Source organism: Planococcus citri, chromosome 1 (assembly GCF_950023065.1).
Source record: "Planococcus citri chromosome 1, ihPlaCitr1.1, whole genome shotgun sequence".
In the NCBI taxonomy this organism is placed as follows: Eukaryota; Metazoa; Arthropoda; class Insecta; order Hemiptera; family Pseudococcidae; genus Planococcus; species Planococcus citri.
Genome location: NC_088677.1, coordinates 66,406,212 through 66,426,883, shown reverse-complemented (window position 1 = coordinate 66,426,883; position 20,672 = coordinate 66,406,212). Strand labels below are relative to the sequence as shown.

The 20,672-nt window shown below is 35.3% G+C and overlaps 2 protein-coding genes across 4 annotated transcripts; both read left to right on the top strand.

The window, feature by feature from the left end:
- LOC135841429 (MAM and LDL-receptor class A domain-containing protein 1-like) lies at positions 1–14,803 on the top strand. 3 transcript variants are annotated; one of them, XM_065358384.1, is made up of 18 exons: positions 1–621; positions 10,042–10,178; positions 10,274–10,298; positions 10,394–10,549; positions 10,641–10,785; positions 10,878–11,046; positions 11,128–11,304; positions 11,383–11,539; positions 11,606–11,790; positions 11,862–11,946; positions 12,024–12,194; positions 12,264–12,396; positions 12,471–12,657; positions 12,733–12,820; positions 12,896–13,054; positions 13,127–13,320; positions 13,390–13,558; positions 13,627–14,803. In XM_065358384.1, the coding sequence occupies exons 2-18, from the start codon at positions 10,047–10,049 to the stop codon at positions 13,668–13,670; spliced, it is 2,376 nt and encodes a 791-aa protein (XP_065214456.1). In that variant the 5' UTR covers positions 1–621; positions 10,042–10,046; the 3' UTR covers positions 13,671–14,803. The 3 variants fall into 3 exon arrangements, with proteins under 3 accessions (XP_065214456.1, XP_065214465.1, XP_065214473.1); XM_065358393.1 differs by lacking the exon at positions 1–621 and adding an exon at positions 5,492–5,636; XM_065358401.1 differs by lacking the exon at positions 1–621 and adding an exon at positions 5,678–6,024.
- A 1,796-nt stretch (positions 14,804–16,599) lies between these two features.
- On the top strand, positions 16,600–18,944 carry LOC135841738 (probable cytochrome P450 6a23). Its single transcript, XM_065358883.1, has 6 exons — positions 16,600–17,179; positions 17,243–17,516; positions 17,602–17,876; positions 17,969–18,190; positions 18,266–18,517; positions 18,619–18,944. Exons 1-6 carry the CDS (start codon positions 16,810–16,812, stop codon positions 18,780–18,782), a joined length of 1,557 nt encoding a protein of 518 aa, XP_065214955.1. The 5' UTR covers positions 16,600–16,809; the 3' UTR covers positions 18,783–18,944.
- The last annotated feature ends 1,728 nt before the right edge of the window (positions 18,945–20,672 follow it).

Below are 20,672 nucleotides of genomic sequence, written 5' to 3'. Positions count from 1 at the left end.
GTAGTCAACGTCCCGACGTCCATCCATCCGTCCATAGGTCCGTCCGCATGCAGCGGACCCTCCGTCGCCTCGTACATCAAACTCGCTCGTCTGTCGGTGAGCGGTGTTAAATGTGCGCACCCGTAAGCGTACCTGCCACCTGGATAGGTAAACTCGTGTGTCTCTCTAATTATTTCATCGTACTCGTATAGTCCGCAAAGGAACCTTGCGAATTAACTCGCCGAGTACGTTAACCTTTCCTTTCCACGTTTACTCGTACATTGTAACGCGGAAAAAGCTTTTGAACAACGCGACGCTCTTCGCGCACGCTTTTCCACCAATTATCAAAAGCTCGAGCTTTTCTACGTTTCGTAATTCGCGCGTTTTAGTTTCGTTTAGCCGAGTTTTTCTCGGATTTTTTTCTTCCGCCGTTGTTTTATAATTTATTCTAGTCGCGTGTACTTGGTGTTTTTGTAAAATAGGAAAAAAAAAACGTGGTTCTTATTTTATAATTATTATTTGTTCGTGTTTGATCTCATTTCGTTATTACGGAGTTTTTTAAACCCAGTTTCGTCTAGACGTGAAGTTGAACGAGATATTCGGCTTCGAAAAGGAATTATTGGAGAAAAATTGCTTTTAAACGTGAGTACACGAGTATTTTTGCACCTAGTTTTACTTTCAATTTACAAAAAAAAATTTAAAATAGATTACAATAGAAACTCATTGAGAAATAGAGGCATATCTCATCATAGGTAGGTATGCCAAAATTTGCACCCCAATTTTCACCTCCTCCCATAAACAGCCCAATCATGGGAAACACACACGAGATTATTAGCTTCAAAATTCAAATCGAAACGACTCGCTATCTTTTTTTTTTTGCATCGCAATCTGCATTTGGATGAAAACTCACGCTGACACGAAGTTTACTGAAATGAACTCATTAAGTTCAAACTTGGAGTAGGGACGTTCGACGGGACAGGAAATACGCTGATTTATTAGATCAGTTTACTAATTCAACGTATTATGACAACACGAATGTCACCATTATCAGCTTTATGGAAATGGAGATCTGGAAAGTAGCACACATATTTACCTACTCGTACATCACACAAATGCCCATTGTCTGAATTAATTCTGTGACACTTTGTGAAAACGATTTTTGCACCCAATCTCGAGAGGAATTTTACTCAAAATGATTTGAATTTTTTTATTTTGATCTCTTTCTGAATTTCGAAGTCAAAATTTAAAAACTCAAATTTTAGAAAAACCGAAAGAAAATTGGGTTGGGAGATAGGGATGGATCAAATTGTCACTTGTGATCCAAAGAATCACTAAAGCAAGTCACTTCCACATAATTATCAATAAAAATTGATCGATCCAAAAATTTCGATTTTTCAACTCGTTCTTTGATTTCAAAATTATCGTTGAAAAAAAAACACAATTTTGTCCATTTATGAGAATCCTATAGACCAGCTTCCTCAAGGCTCAAACCCAGAATCTAAAGGTGAAAACATTTATAGAAGAAAAGAAGACAAGGAAACAAGGAAGGGAGGAGGAGACACAATTCTGAATGATTTATTATTTAGTAAGAAATATTGATGGCTTTAAAAAAAAACTCTTATTCTCAAACGTTGAAGCTCACTACAAGAAAAATTTCAAAACTTACCAGTTTTATTTCTTTTCTTCAAAAATTATGTTTCTCGAGGGTCATTGACCTTCGAAAACTATTTCTTTCAAGTCTTCTTCAGTTTATTTGAGTACCACACACTATACGAAGAGAGGCGAAGTGTGAAGGAGGGGGGAGGGTTAGAACGTTCTTGATAAAAAATAAGTACAAAATTTAATAAAATTACGTATGTAGCAAGTTCACAATTATTTTCCAAAAAAATACCACACATTTGAGCGAAGCGGATATTCCCAATTTTCCCAACATTTCAAAGTTCAACTTTCTCAAAATTTCTTCGAAAAATTGATAATGCTTACAATTAGAAACGTCTTTTGAGAGAGAGAACGAGACTTTTGACTTTCAAAGAATGCATAGATGGGTCGAGAATAGACTGTGACGTTTTTAAATTCAAAAACACTGGTATTTTAAAATGCAATAATAATAAAAAAAATGTAGAAAAATTGCTTTCAACTATAAAAAATTTCAAAATTGCCACAAAAAGTACAAAAAGCTTTGCACAAAATGAATGAAATACAAATATTTTCTTTTATGAAACATTTCGAGGATTTTCCTTGGCGCCCAATTTTGCCTCTTCCCTCTCATTCTTTCAAGAAACTATCGAGAAATCTCAACTTTTCTTCTTTTTTTTTGAATTGGGGGGGGGGGGGTAGAATAAAAATAACTGGGTACATTTTTAAAAGTTCTCTAAAAATTGATCCCTGCAAACAAAATTTGATGTCTCTTTAAAAAAAGAGGCCAACATAGACAACAGCTTCTCGACTATCTCGATGGAAATCTTACTTCTCTGCATCAATCCCATTTTATTACAATAATATTAATAAAAATTCAACATTGATTGACCTACTTATTTACTTTGAAAAATGATTCTAATTTTCAATGCAGAGTGTCTACTGAAACCAAAAATGCAAATTTCTTGCTTTTTTCTTGCCTTTTTCGTGCTATTTTCTTACTTTCAAACATGAAATTTCGTACCCCTCCTCATATTTACGCATTGATAATCTACGTTAACCCCCCCCCTCCCTCCCAATTAATACATGCTGAACATCAGTGGCGTTTACAGGATGAAATCATAAAGGGAATTTATATTTTTATTTTTGATTGGGGGGGGGGGAGGAGAGAAAAATTAGATTTTCAGACATGAAAATTTGACATTTTAGGTAATTTTTCGAAAATTGTTCATAATGAATGATTATTTTGTTGAAACGAAGACAAAATCACTGCTCGAGCGAAGCGAGAGCGAAAATTTTTTAAAAATTTGGTCCTAAAAACGAGAATTTTGTACATTTTATTTTACATTTTAACTGGAGCATATAATGGTATCAAAAATTTTGAAAAGTTAGTGGATCTGTTCAGTAAAGCCCGAGCGAAGCAAGGGCAAAAGCTTTGGAAAATTTGTAATTCGAAAAGTAGAAAAACATCAATTTTAATGAAAAGATGCGATTTTTCTAATCTCAACATTTTTCAAAATTGGTGGGATATTTTCAATTTTTTAGAGATTTACGTGAATTTTTGGGAAATTTTCTTGATTTTTGAAGGAATCTACACTATTTTCTTGCTTTCTTGCCACCCAGGTCAATTTCTCGCCTTTATCTTGCTTTCTTGCTATTTCCTTGCCAGTAGACACTCTGCAATGTTACTTTATAATGACCATGACACATAGGATAAAGAAATTCTAAAATCAACTTTTCCTCAACAAATACTGTTTTATATAAAATAGAACAGGATATGCAATTCTTGAAATAATGAAATACAGGAAAATGAGACCACATTAAGACGTCTAATAATATTTTCAACAAAATTTTCAGTGCTCACATAGCTATTTATCAATTTTTCTTTCATAAAAAAAATTCAATGATCCGAAAATCACTGATCGCGTTTTATTGCCCTTCATGATTGAGCTTGGTTGGTACATGAAACGTTAAATGATTAACATTTAGTAGTTACTCCTGGTCCTGATCATGGTTTGGACAATGGCAATCTTCAATCGGAAAATGTCAAAAATTTCCAGAATAAATTCACAACATCTTCGAGACACTGATTAAAAAGTATTTGTGAAAAATGCACGAGAAAGATATGAAAAACAGACCTCCTCTCCTCCCCAATTCTCATCAGATAAAATGTGGAATACCATCAAAGGGGGACAGTCAAAACAACCGCCATTCTTCGTAACTCTTCTTCTTTCCCATCTTCAGACCTTTTAAAAACTAGCGAAAATCGAAGTGAAATCAGTTCATTCCATTTTATTCTCTTCTCTAATTATTGAGACTCATTCAAAATATGCCACGAAATATTGTTCCATAAAGCTGAGTTTTCTAAAATGCTCGAAATACATACAAAGCTCAAAAACAACGCCTGCCAGAAAAAAAAATTATCATCTGATAGAACAATAAATATTCTTCAATTTTGCTTCTCTTCATTTTTTTGTGATTGAATTTTTGTTTTTTTCCAAATTCGATTTCTTGAGACAGAAAAATAAAAAAATAAGGGTAACTTTACATTTAAAATCAATCAACTTTTGAGAAAATCCAGTGTTTCAAGTAGAAAAATGAAAAGAAACAGAACAGGTACAGCAAAGCATGAAATTTTCCTCCAGCAACGTATAAATTAGTGTTTTTCTTTGGAAGTTTTGCTTTTCGAAATATTCTGAGCAAAAGTTAAATCAAAATCAACGATTGATGATAAAAATTGATTTTTTTTTAAATTTCATCAGATAAGTAGGTAATACATAAGTTTTGGGGAAGTGGAGACTTTTTTTTCTAATACAGGCACTTCGAACAAAAATTAAAAAGCTTGTTTCCATGAAATGAATTTTTAGCAAACTTGGAAAATATTTATGCTCTTCAAAACGTATGCACCAAATTCTCCATTTTCTCAGGGGGGGGGGGGCAAAACAACATTTTTTGGTATAAAAAAGGTAAACTTATCATGCTTGAGTGAATCGACAACATGACCTTTTCAAAAAATTGTTTCAAAAGGCAAAAAACACTTGATGTTATATGTTCCACAAAAAATTTTCAAACTCAAGGAAAACCACTGCCCTTCGCCCTCCCCTTGGCATCGCCACTGCTATTTTCCTCCTCAAGTACTGCTTTCCATTAAAATTAATCAATTCTCCAACGAAAATCCAACCCCTCCTCCCAACAAACTGACCATAAAAATAGGATAAAACACAGCTCAAATCATCTGGGGGTCACCATATTTCACCATTTCATTTTCATCTCACTTCACGCACCATACTATCGCGTGAAGTGCGTAAATTCGACCAATTTTGAAATCAATTCGACGAAAACGTCAACCTTAGGCAACTGTAATTGCGTAACAATCCGACCATCTTCAATCTTCATAGATCATTCGAGTTCAACCTTACGCAAAATCCACTCGAACTCTGCAGATTAAAAAGTAAAACAAAATAATCTACTCATACATTAAAACGATAGCACGGTCAATTAAGCTCTTCAGCTCACGAGCTCACAGTTGAAATATCCGCTTCTTTTACGACACTACTCGTACAACGAACGCATACCTAAACCTATAGCTGCCTATTATCTGTACCAGTACATCATTCATAACAATGAAAATGCAAACGCAGCTCCATAAAACTCGCCTCAATGTACGCGTAATCACCTCGTATGATTACCAACCGGTGTACTCGTATTTGAAATTCGCAACAATTACCTACCTATAGCAGACGGTAAATTCCAATAGGTAGGGATAAGGAGAGACGAAGGGAGGGAGGGTGTAAGAAGAAGTACGAAAAACAGGTATTTTTTTTTTCGAGCACCTGAACAGATATACTCAAGTCCTTCGTACAGCTAGGAAAAATATTTCGAAGTAAATTACACAGCACCTTGTATGTAGTACTTACAGCTTTGTCTTACACTATAGATACTTGCCTACGTTCAATCGTAATTCGTAGTAGGTAATACCACCATAAGCATTATGGAAAAATAACCACAATATACGAACACGAGTACGTAGATTTCATATACTAAATAGTTTTTAGTTTTCGATATTGTAGTTACTAGAGATACCATTCATTACCTATTTTTTTTCATTGCCGGAAGAAATCCATCGCGTTCTATGCACAGTTCATGCATAACGCTCGGTGTTTTGTTCGTGTCCATATGAAATTGGCGTTTTTCCGCTTCATTTATTGAAATGATAAAAGACACAATCGACGTTAGGAATTTTACTCTCACATTCTCGTGTAAATTACAAAAAAAAAAATATAAAATAAAAAAATATGCTCGTTCATCTCGCGCGCGTGTTATTAAATGATTAATCGAGTCATCGAAAGAATAGCGAGTGGATTTAGTACCTATGAGGGTGAGCAGTATACGAGATTACCTACATAGAAGGTAAAGGATTTCACTTTTTTTCCACACTTGTCGCATTTAACGTATGATACTGGTAGAGGGGTCGTTACTAATAATGTCATCAAGCCCATCGTGATGTACCCACGTATAATTATTCCATCATCGCATCGCGATGGATGATCACGCATAAAAATATGAAAACTCACGAAACGGAACCGAGAACCGAGCTGTCTAAACGGTTAATTAAACCGCAAGTACTTTGATCCTCGCACATGAAATGCAATAAATACCACCTCTATAGCACCTACTACTGTACAACATCAACATGACACCTGTTTTGCTCGATCCTGTCCTGTAATATTGTATATCACTGCAGTAGAGTCCTGTGTAGTGTATACTTTTACTTATACATGGTGTACATAACCTTTAAGAGAATTTCACACTTGATGAAAATCATCCAGCCATGTGTGACGTTTACACACCCACACATACGCACTGGGTATCCCTGCTTCCCTGCGGATCATTACGAGCAAGGTAATGAATAATTAACTCGTATACGAGCCGTCAAATTTGCATTTTACACACAGCATAAGAGAATATAGAATAGCTAGGCAGACAGACCGTCGTCGTCTGTTTCAATGGCAAAAAATGTACTTGACTTTTTTCCCCGATGTTACCGTTGGTTGTTGAAGGACTGCCCGAGTACCTTGCAGCGTAAGGATGAAGTCAGCAGAGGAAGTTGTTTTGGCAATACAATGACACGAGTAACGGTTTTTTATGGAAAATTTCAGTTTCACTGAGTGGTCGCGAAATTTTTTAAAATATGTTTGAGTGTTTCACTCTTAAAATTATAGCACGAAAAATGGCGTTTCTCGTCAATCCGTTGACAAATTTGGGGGAGGGGGGATTGTTTCACATGTTCGTCTACACATTCGTAAAATATCTCAAAAATGCAAAAATTTTCATTTTTTTAGGTTTCTGATGGTATTTTTTTAATCAGTGAAAAACTTTTAAATTTTTTTTCTCGAAAATGAAAAAAAATGCCAGTCTAATTTTTTGATATGTTATTCTACATAAAAAGGACTAAAACTGAAATTTTTTTCAGAATTTTTACTCGCCGAGATCATGGATATATTTAAATTATAAGTTTTTAAATCAATTTTTTCAAGTTTTTGAAAGTGGCAACACTGATTCTGACATCATTGGTCGATTACCCTCTCAAAGAACTACAATTTAAAAAAGAGTTAAAAATTCTATACCACGTACAACCGGAGCAATTTGCAATTGAAATGTTCAATTTTTGACAAATTTGGAGAACTTTGAAGCTTTACAGCTCCGCCAGGAAAAAAAATCGAAAAAATGTCCGGTTTGCGTTTGCGTCATTTGTCATGGTTAGGTGCCCTCTACACATCATCTGATTTTGAAAAAAAATTGAAGACCCCTCGTGCAAAAATCCGCCAATTTGGCATAGAGTAATGACCCTAAGATAAGACTGAAAAGAATTCCTCTTCTACTCTTCTTTTGCACCTGTCCACCAATGGTTGACAAAAGTTGATCACTAAGGCCCAAAACTCAGGATTTTTCTAAAAGCATACAAATTGAAGTGGTACTTCAAATTTCGAAACAGCTGAGTGAGAAAATTAAAAAAAATTGAAATATATCACCTTTCACCAAAAATTGAAAAAAAAAATGGGAAATAGATATAATGAAAAACGCGGAGGGGTGGAATTTTGAAATTTTAGTAGGTAGAAATATTTTTTCAAAATTCAAATTCTTCTTCTCCATAATTATTCAAAGATTTTCAATACAAAAATTATTTTAGTGACCATTTGCAAACAGTTGTTCAGAAAGTTCAAAAAATTACATTTTTCTCAATTCAGCTGAAGTCTGTTTGGGGGGGGGGGAGAGGAGAGGAGGATGATTCAGCAGATTACAATACGATAAAATTCATCATTTTACTCAACACTAAAAATTTGTTTGACATTATAGCAAGAGAAATTCGCGAATTTCAAGTCAAATGAGCAAAAGGGAGGGGGAAGGGTAACTCTTACTTCCCAAAAAAATAAACGAATCCCAGCGAAAAAAAATATATTGCGATGAACTGACTTCAAAATACATGTGCTAAAAATTTGAAGTTTTCGATGCATTTGTGCACAAAATAATTTTCCAAAATAGACTTTCGTAACTTTTGGTGGCCGAAAAAGAAACTTTTTTTTCAAATATCAACAATCGACGGCGGAAAAAAAAACATTTGAAAATGAAAAAATTGATTGAGATGAAGATGGTGTTGAATGCATTCGATTTGGTGAGTAAAATCGTGTATTTAAAATTTTTCCATTTCTCCCTTATTTGACTTTAATTTTCCAACAATTCCCCTTTCAGTTCATTGTGTAAAAATGAGAGTACCTATAGGTATAGAGCCGCAGGAAGAAGAGAAAAATTTTGAATGATTTTACTCCCCAAATGGGGTAGATTCGATATTATTTTCTTCCCATTCAATTCGTTCACTTATTTTGTCCAATTTTTGTTGAAAAGTGCGAGTTGAACATTTTAAAGGATTTTTCGCCCCTTTCAACCTACTTATTGTTGAAAATCACGAGTTAAGGACAGGGGGAGGTGGTGGAAAAAATTTCAAAATGATACTTTTTTAGTATTTCGAGTATTTTATAAATAGTCTTCCTTCTCGCGCATTTTTTCATTTTCACAAGTAGGTTAGGTAATAGGTATGTAGTCCTCAGTTATAGGACTAGTTCGAGGGGGGGGGGGCTGAAATAAGGAAGAAATTCGAAAACTAGTTCGCACTTCCTGGTTGCCACAAATATGAGGAAATCTTTAAAAAAATCAGTCAGCAAAAACATTATTTAAAAATTTTTTTTGAAAATGTTTGTAAAATAATGCGTTTAGCACCTCAAATATGCAATTTATGCGTAATAAAGTTTCACCATACGTATATCTGTGACGTAGTGAGGGAAAAGTAATATTTCAAATCATTTTTCAAAATTTGAGGCAACCAGTAACTGCAAACTGGTTTCTCAATACATCGTTGAAAAGCTCTAATTTACTGTACTACACTAAATTTTTTCGAAACAAAAATAAATTCAGCAACCAAAAAAGTCTGAAAAAGAAAACAAAAAGTAACCATACTCGTTTGCTCGTAAAGTAACCAAAAAACTTATAAAGCGCGTGCAAAACATTTTAATGCAGAAAAAAATCACAAAAAAACAAAAAAAGCTTTGATTAAATGTTTTAATGGTAGAAAAATCACGAAACAAAAATTCGTTCAACTTGGAATCTGCAGATGATGAAAATCAATCGAGATTTTGATAATCTCAACAGAAAACAGGACTTTTTGACAAATTATATGTATTTAATTAACGAAAAAAATACCTACCTACATTTTTACAAGCCAAATTTTTTGGAGTTTTTAAACAAATTTTTAGTAAAAAAAAACAAGACTTTGTAGCAATTATGATAAATGGCAAGACTTTTTGCTATTTTTGGCCGAACGCAAGACTGTGACAATTTTAGCTGAATGCAAAGCTTTTTAGCAAGTTTTGGCTAAATGGCGAAACTTTATAGCACGAATGTAAAACATTGGCAATTAATGAAAGAAAAAATGAGAATTTCTCTAATTTTTGACGAAAAACAGAATTTATTGACAACTCGGAAAAAAAGTGATGCTTTTTCGCGATTTCAGTCAAAAGAGAGAGACTTTATTTGAAATTTTTCGCAAAAAATACCTACCACAAATTTTAGCAATTTTTGGCAAGAAACAAGACATGTTGCAAATTTGACGAACGATGCCTTAATTATTTGAAAATTAAGCGAGTACGAGCCCCCAGCTATTGCCTCGTCCGCTTTTCCAGCCCCCTTGCGTGCAGCTACGAACTTGAAAAATAAATAAATAAATGTAAAATTAAAAATACTCGTGATAACGATCACATAGGTAAAGCATGCATTATGCATTAAATAATCAACTCGAACATTTTTCATGCCCCAATTAAATATGAATGATTTCATTTCATTTCTAACTATAGCTTTTCATACTTTTTTTTACAGACAGAATGCGTCATTCAGAATGTTTTTCTTGGAAGGCACTTTGCACACTGTTTTGTACAATCGTTTACGTACAAAGTTCACCTTCGAGCACACTGTACGAAGTAGCTTCAAGTACAGAAGACGATTTTCCTATACTGGTAAGCACAAAAAAGCTTCATTTTTCCTCCTTAGCTGAAGTTGCAATAATGTTTGACATAAAATTAACGATGAAAATTTCTTTCTTACAAAACAGGTTCGAGAAAAACGTCAAGCTACAGGTAAGCTGCAACATTCAAGTCTAGATGCGAATCTGTTCGATATTATGGTAAAAAAATGAATGAAAAAATTACAATAATTTTCAATTTTGTTTCAGAACTCTGCGATTTCGGTATCGAGCCGAGCTTGATAACTTGCGATTGGGCGAATCGTAACGGTTCCATATTACGTTGGGAATTAGGAGCAGGGGTACTCTCAAATTGGTTGGGAGGTCCTCCGAAGGATGCAGGAGCAGGGGAGGATTCCGAACGAGGTAATCACTCTCAAAAATAGGCATTGGATGTTGTATTGAGTGATGGAAATTGTTTATATTTTATGGTCATAATTCAACCTTTCATTTCCAGGGGGATACATATTTTTCGAAACATCGCTACTGGCAGCTCCAGTCCTGAGAGTGGACGATATTACCATTCGAGAGGGCCAAAATGCGTACATCGAAAGTCCACTACTGAAGACCACTGGAGCGGAGGGAAAATGCGTCTCTTTCGGGTAAAGCATAATTTTTCACATTTCAATGGCTCTTTATCTCCATTCACTTAATTCAAAATAATGTTGATTTATATATTCGTATACGTATATAGTTTCTCCATCGATGGTTTGAGTGCTGCTGGGCTCAGAGTAATGCTACAACCTATTGGTAAAGATGGCCGACCAGAGGGTTTCTACAGAATACTTTGGGGTACCAAAGATCCTACCAATAAAGCTTGGATGGAAGCCCAAGCACTATACACGTATAACAGAGATCACCAAGTAAGCAACTTACTCCTGAAATACCTAATTTTTCGCAAGAATTGACCCATTTCAACATTTTATTAACCCATTTTTCTGCAGATCGTTTTCGAAGGTATCGCCAAAGACCTGCCAGATCCCTTTCGAAAGTTTCGAGGGTACGTTGCTGTAGATAACGTGGCTTTAAAAAGTGGTCTCGAGTGTAAAGGCCACTGCACCTTCGAAGGAGGATTCTGCGGATGGACCAATGATGAAGATGATGATTTTGATTGGTCTTTGGTAAGCGCAGATGTAACAAAAATTCACTCAAACCAAACTTGATAAAAATCTGTCGACTTCACTGCAATATAATTTTAGGGACGAGGTAGTCGAAATCCTTCCACGGGTCCGGCTACAGACAGATCTAGCTTCATATACGGTGGCATGGAAGGAGGTTACGGATACATAGACTCTTCATATCCAAGACGACCAGGCGATATAGCAAAGTTATCCAGCATGGAATTCGAACCAACAGGTACGTTACACAACAATATCTTAACTCATCAGAACCGAACGAAACACTAAATCTAATAATCCGCAGGTCCAGATACTCCACTCTGCATGAGATTTTGGACACACATGTTCGGTAATGGAATAGGCACGTTGACGGTGAGCATCAGTGATACCAGAGAAGCTCACGTTAGAGATATTTGGAGTCTGACTGGCGAAGCTGGCAACGCTTGGTATCAAGCTGAAGTACCAGTATCTTCTTCTAATCCTTTCAAAGTACGTCTCATCATCTTATATAATTCATTTCATTTCTGAAAAATATCAATCCAAATTTCTCTCTTCCACAGATCGTTATCACAGGAAAAATTGGTAAAAATAATCTAGGAGATATTGCAGTCGATGACATATCACTAACTCCAGGAAGTTGTCCGAGTAAGTTGCCTTCGTTATTCAATAATAATCTCTCCTTCACAACGCACGTACTTCCACATTCGCCATTTTGTTTCCAGCTGCTCCTCAAATTGCTGCTCCTACATCTGGAGATTGTACCTTTGAGGTCGATGAATGCGGCTGGAGCAATGTGGGATCTCGTGAACGACTGGATGACATTGACTGGGAGCGTACATCTGGAGCTGCTCTTCGAAATACCGCTTATGACCATACTTTAGGAACTGAAAAAGGTACCTAGATAATATATTTCTCATGCAGAATGGCATTTCCCACCTAACCACTGATTCATTTGTCTTCAGGATACCTCATGACTTTGGCCAGAAGCACAATTCAAAGACCTGGTAGCAGAGCTTGGTTCACTTCCAGAGATTTCAGAATCATTACACCGACTCAAAGTCAACCAACCAACTCCCCCAGATGTCTTTCATTTTGGTAACACTCGCAGCCATCTCTGATTTAAAACTGATTTCTCTTCTTCAATAACCCAATTCCGGAAAAATTTTCAGGTTTGTTATGAATGAACCTTTCATCGATGCTACCGGACCAAGTCTAGGGGCATTGAGTGTATACGCCAAGTCAGCCGAGAAGGACAGCACCGGAGGATTGATTATGAAACCAGTCTGGCGTCTGTATAATCATCAAGGACCGAACTGGCAATATGGTCAGGCTTTGATAAACGAGCCCAATGATTCTGTGAGTATTTCTTTCTACCTCTTTCTCACAAATTCACCTGCCAAAATCACATGAAAACTTTCGAACATTTCACAGATCGTTATCGAGGGAATTTGGGGCTCCAGTCGAGCCAGTGGATTCATCGCCTTCGACGATATTACCTTCTTTGGTGGATCTTGTACAAGTATGTGACTTCAATACCGCCGCTCGACCTCTTCTATTTGAAGGCCAAGCATTCACTTATTTCTAATTTTGACAGCTTTACCAAAGGGAGCCAAAGTCAGACCAGGAGAATGTAGATTCGAACGAGATATGTGCGAATGGACCAATGTAACTGATAAATCAATGGCATCCTGGAGGCTGGCAACAGTCACTAGAAGACCTGCCAATCTACCAGACAAGACCTTCGGAGCACCAGGTACAATTACATCGTTCTTGAGCAGATTTTGGTACATTATTCCTAATTAATGACTTGAAAAATCCTCTACAGATGGTTACATTTATTACGATCTCTTCAACCAAATCTTGGGTGCGAATATGGTAAAGTTGATTTCACCGTTGATTCCTGGTGGCGAAGATCCTCAGCTATGTTTCTCATTCTGGTACGCTGCGTTCGGAGCAGGAGAGTCAGCATTGATGCAGATCAGTAAACAAGACAATTCCAGCGACGGTGCTGGAGAAAAGGTAAACAGTATTTAAAAGTCTAGCTATTTCGTCAACTGACAGCATAATTTAATTATACTCCTCTCTTAGAAAATCTGGTCCCTCGAGGCGAAAAACATGGACACAACCAGACCAACTTGGATGCCAGCTCAAGTAACAGTTGAAGCAACCAGAGATTTTCATATAGTCTTAGAAGGTCAAGCAACCAATGGTGGATTTGCCGTAGATGATATTACTTTTACCCCAGGCAACTGTCCAAGTAAGTGGTTCCACTTCTGATCCTCCTTTCGTAATGCCTTTTTTCACTAACTCATTCTTGGTTTACAGCTCGGCCAGAGAAAGCTGCCGTAACCGAAGCTCGTCAAAAATAAGAATCTGCTGGTCTCCGGTAATATCTTCTAAAACTCTTGCCACATCTCGAATTGCGATGTTTGTGTCTCCTTTCAACACCACTCAGTCTGTGAATCTCTATATTTCTTCCGGTATAAAAATCTGTATCAGGGAACATTTTCGGCCTAATTTGCCAACCTACATAGATACCTATCTACGATCTAATGTCTTACCATTTTCCAATCATTACTTCTCAAGCTTTTCTTTTACCGTAAAATTTCCTCTTTCAAAGCACAATCTGTTGGAGATCCGGGCACGATTAGTGCGACTCGAAAAATCTTGCATTTTCATACTTTTTTACGGGTAGATACCTACTTACTAGTTTCAAGCTCAGCGGGAAAGGAGAGAAGACTGCCTTCTATTATGTGATTATGTAGCCTATAGAGAAACGTACGTACAATAGCATCGAAAAATTAAGCTAAATCTTAGGGTATTTTTTTCTAATTCACAAGCTAACCGCTTGTTAAAAAAGATTTTATTATTTTTATACGTTTTTTTCTTCAATTTTATATCACTTTTTCATTTTATTAAATAAATTAATATTATTTTTACACGTAATACGTAAATATAGAATTATTTTGCCAATTTAAGGCAGCAGCGTAATAAAAGACCAAAGTATAATTGCCCATCATAGATATTCTTCACATTAAGAGAAGATTTTTTTTTATTTGAAAAATTAAGTTAATAAGTTCCTGAATTTAAAATGTACATAAATGTAGGTATTATTATACAAATTTAAATCATGTATATATCTATTCTGTATTTTAAAATAACAATTTGTATTTATGTAAGCGTTAATTCCACGTACAAGGTACGTGAATCATGAAAATGAGTGTTTTTTATGTATTTATTATAAATAAATTATCATTTAAAAATTCTATTCAACATGTTTTCATCTTTTTTTTTTTTTTTCGAAATTACCGCTTTCTACAGAAACCTATCTATCATCAGCTTATAAAAAAGACTCGAATTCGATTCTGAAAACTTTTAGACCCTCCTACATTCACAAATTGTTACCTACCTTATTCATTTTTTTAAAAGTTGCAATTTTATCGCAAATAAATACTCAATTTTGTATTTTTTTTTCTATAATAAAACATGACTTCGAACTTTTTTCATTTCTTTAAATTTTTTTCACCTTTTTTTCTAACAGTTTTCAAAATCACTACTCACTTTTACAAACTTGAAGAAAAATAAAAAAATTTAAACATTTGATTTTTTTTTTGAAAAATAAAATGAATTTTTTCCCTCGAAAATTCTAAAGTTCTCCACCACTTAATGGCCCTTCCCCACCCAGCTCGGACACCAGCTTCCCTCAGATTGGTCGCTTAGGTTGAGATGTTGCATTTTACAGACTTTCTCAGATCCTGACAATTAAAATATTCTTACCGACTGTACTCAATTTTTTCAAAATTTTGAAAGAATGGGTTTTAGAACACCAAAAAGTTGGGTTCTGGTGTTCATTATTCTGTCTAAAAACCGAATTGGTTTAAATTTTGGATTTAAATTTAAAATATACCTAACTTTCAAAAAAAAATCTAAAAATTTCTATGTACATATTTGATTTTAGCTCTCCCCTCCTACTACACAAATTTAGGGCTCTCAAAAGATATCAAATTTAGTCCAGAATGAAAATACGATTCAAAATCGCTTTCTCGATTTCCCTCTTTCCCTTCCCAAAATGACCAAAAAATAATTTTAAATTCATTTTGCTCACCGAAAAAAAATGTTCAAAGAAATCATTTTGCAGGAAAACTCGAATGAAACTTTATACCAACAATAATTTTTTACGTGTCTTTTTATTGGATCATTTTTAAAAAATGGAGTTCTAATGGAAGGAGATGAATGAATAATTTCAAAACATAGGAAAAAATTATGTATGAATTTATGACCTCAAAATAAAGCTGAATTTTGAAAGGAAAATTGGAGTCTTAAATTTCGAATAATCCAATATGAAGGTAAAAATTGGGGTTTTAAGAAAAGCTGATTTTCGTTCCGATAACTGTTCGCTTTCAAAATCAAAATTGAGCCCTTAAACTTCTGAGAAATGCAAGATGGAATAAAAATTGGTTCTCTCTGAGTAGCTCAGATTTTATTTTGAAGTCAACAATTTTTTTAGAATCAGAATTAGCACCTTCGAAAACATGCATTTTGACACTCATACATCACTTTCTTCAGTGGTTTAGCATTTTGAAAAATTTTTCCTTTCTTTAAAGATCAAAGTTACCCAAAAAATTTGTAATTCAATTTTCTGAAAAGAATTTTCTAATTTCAATTGAACGTTTGTTTCATTTTTAAATTTGAAAAAAATGAAATTTTGAAACTTTGACAGCGTGACAGAGAAAAGGTGACTTGATGAGCTCATATTTTCATCGTGTTTCAAATTTTGCAAACAAATTGAAAATTGATTAACCTGGAGGGGGGGGGCAGCAAAGATGATATTCGAACTAAACTATGCGACCACGAATTAGTCAAATTCGACATATAACCCAACTTTTTTTTTACTTTCAATTTTTTTTCTTCAAAATTGTGGGATTGAAGGTAAACAATGAGTGGATATTCGACCTTGATTTTCCAGAATCAGTATAAATCGACACGTCACATTCATATTTTCGTGATTTATTCCAAATTTTTGTCCTCAAAATTATGAGGTTAAGGAGGCACTGAGGGGTCCATGTAAAAAAACAATTCTATTTCAGGTGAGAAATTTTAATATTTCATTTTGCAAACTATCATTTCCAATACTTGAGAGAATTTAGAGTGATGCTAATGATAAAAATATATCTAGCTATCAAGTCTCATGAGCACTTTGTCAACTATGAGTACACTATCGCAGCTCTTAAAATAATTCCGACGCAATAAATTCGCAACCGCACCTTACTTTGTTTGCCATCAACCTGTTAGCAGATAGGTATACTTACAACCGAACCCATCGTTATGATTTTCGCCCAAATTAAGTAACACAATTCGAGTATGAAATTAATAAAAATTACATAAATAAATAATTACGTCACGATTTTGCAGCACTTTATCAACAATTAATAACTCGAACGAATCTCCCAACACAAAACATTCGTGCAAGTCACTCTGAAATATTCGAACGTCTCGTAACGCGTCGCGATGGACACCTGTGATCTGTTGATTTGCGTGATTTTATTATTATTTCTTTATTTATATTTTCGTTTTAAAGATCTGTACTCTTATTTCGATCAAAATGGCGTTCCGTTCGTCAAACCTGTGCCGTTTTTCGGAAACGCTAAAGATTGGATTTTGATGCGCAGACCTTTACCAATCATTTATTACGAAGTTTACACGAAACTGAAATCTCATCGATTTGGCGGAATGTACATAGGAACGGAGAAAAATATTCTAATACGAGATCCGAAATTAATCAAGAACATATTGGTCAAAGATTTTTCCTATTTTCAAGATCGACCCAGCGGATCTGGTGGATCTGATCTCTTGGACAAAAGTCTGCTACGCATGAGAGGTAAGATAAAGAGCAATTCAAAAAAAAATCATGAAAATGTTTACGTTATTTTTATTTTTAAAGGCGATGAATGGAAAAATTTAAGGATTAAATTAACCAGCACGTTCACTTCCGGTAAAATGAAACTCATGTTTCCTCTGGTACGAGCCTGCGCTGAAAACTTACACCAAGTTTTAAAAGATTTATCCAATAAACAAGAAGATTTCGACGTTAAAGATGTCTGCTCTCGATACACAATCGATGTGATCGGAAGTTGCGTCTTTGGTTTAGAGATAAATTCACTTCACAACCCGGATTCTGTTTTCAGGAAAATGGGTAATAAGATTTTTGAAATCAGGTGATGAGAAATTTTGATCAGTTATAAAAGAAATATCACCAAATAAAAATTCTTTAAAATATATTTTTTCTAATTTCGTTTTCAGCTTTGTACAAATACTGGGTGCACTGATGCCACCTCCTCTTCAAAAAATTGTCAAATTGTTTGGTAATGATCGAGAAATTAACGAATTTTTCGCGGAGTTGGTTCAGAAAACCGTAAAATATCGAGAAGAAAATAACGTTTCTCGAGGTGACTTCCTCGACTTATTGATCAATCTGAAGAACGAAACAGATTCTCAAAAATCCAATGATCATCAGACTCGCGAAGATTTGGAAAAATTCATCAGCCAGATAGGAAACCATACGAAGAGTAATGTAGGTCAGTTCCTCAGATTTTTTTGAAATACGTAGCCAAATTGTTCTCTAAATTTAATTTTATAATATTGTGATTTTTTAAAATATAATTCTCAGATATGACAGTCGAACTAATGACCGCACAATGTTTCCTATTTTTCGGAGCTGGATTCGAGACATCTTCCAGCACACTGAGCTTCATGTTACTAGAATTAGCTCGAAATCCACACATTCAAGATAAGCTGAGAAACGAGATCAGAACTGTTCTAGAGAACAATAATAACGAACTAACTTACGAGACAATAAAGCAAATGAAATATTTAGATATGGTCATAGATGGTAGGGAAAAAATGAAGCATTGTAAGAAATGCTCGAAAACACAATTTCTCCAATAGGTATTTCTCAATTTTTCAGAAACATTGAGAAAATACCCGACAACAGGAAGAATAATCAGAATATGTGGAAAACCTTACGAAATCCCCGATTCGAAATACGTCATCCCGGAAGGAACCACTGTCATCGTATCACTTCGAGGTCTTCATTATGACACAGAATATTACGAAAAACCAGATGAATTTTACCCCGAGCACTTCAGCGAACAAGCCAAAGCCAAACGACCTCATTATACATTTTTACCATTCGGTGATGGGCCAAGATCTTGCATGGGTAAGTATTCATTCACCCTTCAGGATAAATATTTTCTTCGAGCTTTTGTAGATACATACTCATTTTTTAAACTATCATCTCGTGCTTGATTTATTCAACAGGAGAACGTTTCGGTAAAATGCAAATCAAAATTGGAGCTGTTAATTTGTTGAGAGATTTTTCGTACAGTTTGTCTTCAAAAGTGAAGCTACCAGTAGAACACTTGCCTGGAATTGGCTTAATGAATATCAAAGGTGGTATATGGTTGAAATGCCATAAACTTTGAACATTTTTTCACACGTACATATTTCAATAATAACTTGATTTGTATTCGATAAAACAAAATAAATAATCATTTTAAACCCTTGAGACGGTCTAACGCATCACAACGATGTATGAGAAGAGCATCGAATTTGTGTCAAGACCTTCGAATCAGGGGTGATAAATATCTCACTTTTTCTCTTACCTACTTGACCCCTTCTATTCTGAAATTAGTTCTACAACCCAGATAAATCTGACAATCCTCTCCTCACCGAAAAAATTTGCTTAAGGTCGCAAAGTAACTTGAAAGAACTACCGATCAATTCGGAAGGTCGAAAATGAGGTGTGAACCTAATTTCAACATTCTGCCTCAATTATTGGGATTAGATTTTTCAATAAAGAATGACCAAATTCTAATTTTTGAAAATTCATCAAGAATTAAAAAATTGAGTTTGGCACCTAAAATTTGGCCAAGTGATACTGTTGTTTTGTTATTTGTTTGCTTGCTCAATTTTAAATTATTCAATAAAGGTATACATTTTTGATGTTCTTACCTTTACGCAGTTTGCATAAGATGAATTTGGTCATATCTTCTGAAAATAGGAAACCTGCAAATCAGACAAATGAAAATAATAGATGAGCATAACGATTATAAAAAACAGCTAGAAAATAATATTTGAAACGATTTTTGTAAATCACCAAAAAAGAAAAAACATTCAGGCAAAACAGAAATATTTCAAAGCCCGCCTGAAAAAGAGTCACGTCGCTGGCCCTACCAGTTTCAGAAATAGAGGGCCAAAGGAACCCCCTTGAAGTGATAGAGCATCGTTGGAGCAAGTTAGAACACCCAGTCCAGATATTAGGCAGTCCCCTTCTCCATTAAAAAAAACCTCTGGTAGGGCTGGCGAGACGGTAACCTTAGCAAGAATTATTTAAAGGATAGAGCATCAATAGAGCTGTTTAGAACACTTGGTCTCGACGTCAGAACACTTCCCTTTCCCCACTCATCCCATTGAAAAAAAACTACCTATGCTGCAAAATCAGCATCAGCGAGCAGGTGGACAGACGACGTTGGGAGGCTAGACTAAGAGATCAGTGACCTTACGAGGCCAGCCAGAACGCCAAACGGTCTTCGAATCCCAGACAGACAGGTCAGTGACCTTAAAGGCCCAGAGCGGGTGCCAGATGGCCTTCAAAAGGTAGACATACAGGTCAATGACCTTATACGAGGCCAGACAGGAAGGAAACCAGACGGTCTTCAAAAGCCAGACATAAAGGTTAATAACCTTACAAGGCCAGATAACCGACAAAACCCAGGCAGAAAGGTCAATGACCTTACAAGGCCAGTCAACCGGCAAAACCCAGACAGAAAGGTCAACGACCTTACAAGGCCAGACACCTCACCCTGCAAAACCCAGAAGAACAGTTCAATGACCTTAGAATGTCAAACAGGACTCCAGGCCACTTTAAGAAACCATACAGACAGGTTAATGACCTTAGGAGGTTAGACCTAGTTCCAGCCAGTTTTCAAAAGTCAGAGCGACAGGCCAATGACCTTTGAAGGATAGACAGACGGACGAATGATGACCATGAGAGGCTTAACAGGTAGGTCAGTGGCCTAGAGAAGCCAGATAGATGGGTCAAAAAAAATTACTATCCAAGTACAACTTTATAATAACCATCCCAATTAACATGTCAAACAATTTATGGTCATTATTTTTCGAAATCATAATTCACCATAATTATACAAGTAATATCTAGAAACAATATTAAAAAAATAGTTCCCTCCACTCCATCACTTAGAAGTTGAAATTGGTGTGCACATAGAAACTTCATCGAATTTTTGACCATTCTAGACTGATGAGATATGCATTTTAAAAATTGCTAACTTCAAGACCGAAATCCTGAGCAATTC

What these genes read in the sequence shown, in the direction of transcription:
- LOC135841429 (XM_065358384.1), top strand. Translation starts at nt 10,047, where the DNA reads ATGCGTCATTCAGAATGTTTTTCTTGGAAGGCACTTTGCACACTGTTT. An exon ending in CCCAGATGTCTTTCATTTTG is followed by an intron (nt 12,397 to 12,470) that starts GTAACACTCGCA and finishes AAAAATTTTCAG; the next exon opens with GTTTGTTATGAATGAACCTT. An exon ending in CAAGACCTTCGGAGCACCAG is followed by an intron (nt 13,055 to 13,126) that starts GTACAATTACAT and finishes AATCCTCTACAG; the next exon opens with ATGGTTACATTTATTACGAT.
- LOC135841738 (XM_065358883.1), top strand. Translation starts at nt 16,810, where the DNA reads ATGGACACCTGTGATCTGTTGATTTGCGTGATTTTATTATTATTTCTT. An exon ending in TTTAGATATGGTCATAGATG is followed by an intron (nt 18,191 to 18,265) that starts GTAGGGAAAAAA and finishes TCAATTTTTCAG; the next exon opens with AAACATTGAGAAAATACCCG. An exon ending in TGGGCCAAGATCTTGCATGG is followed by an intron (nt 18,518 to 18,618) that starts GTAAGTATTCAT and finishes TTTATTCAACAG; the next exon opens with GAGAACGTTTCGGTAAAATG.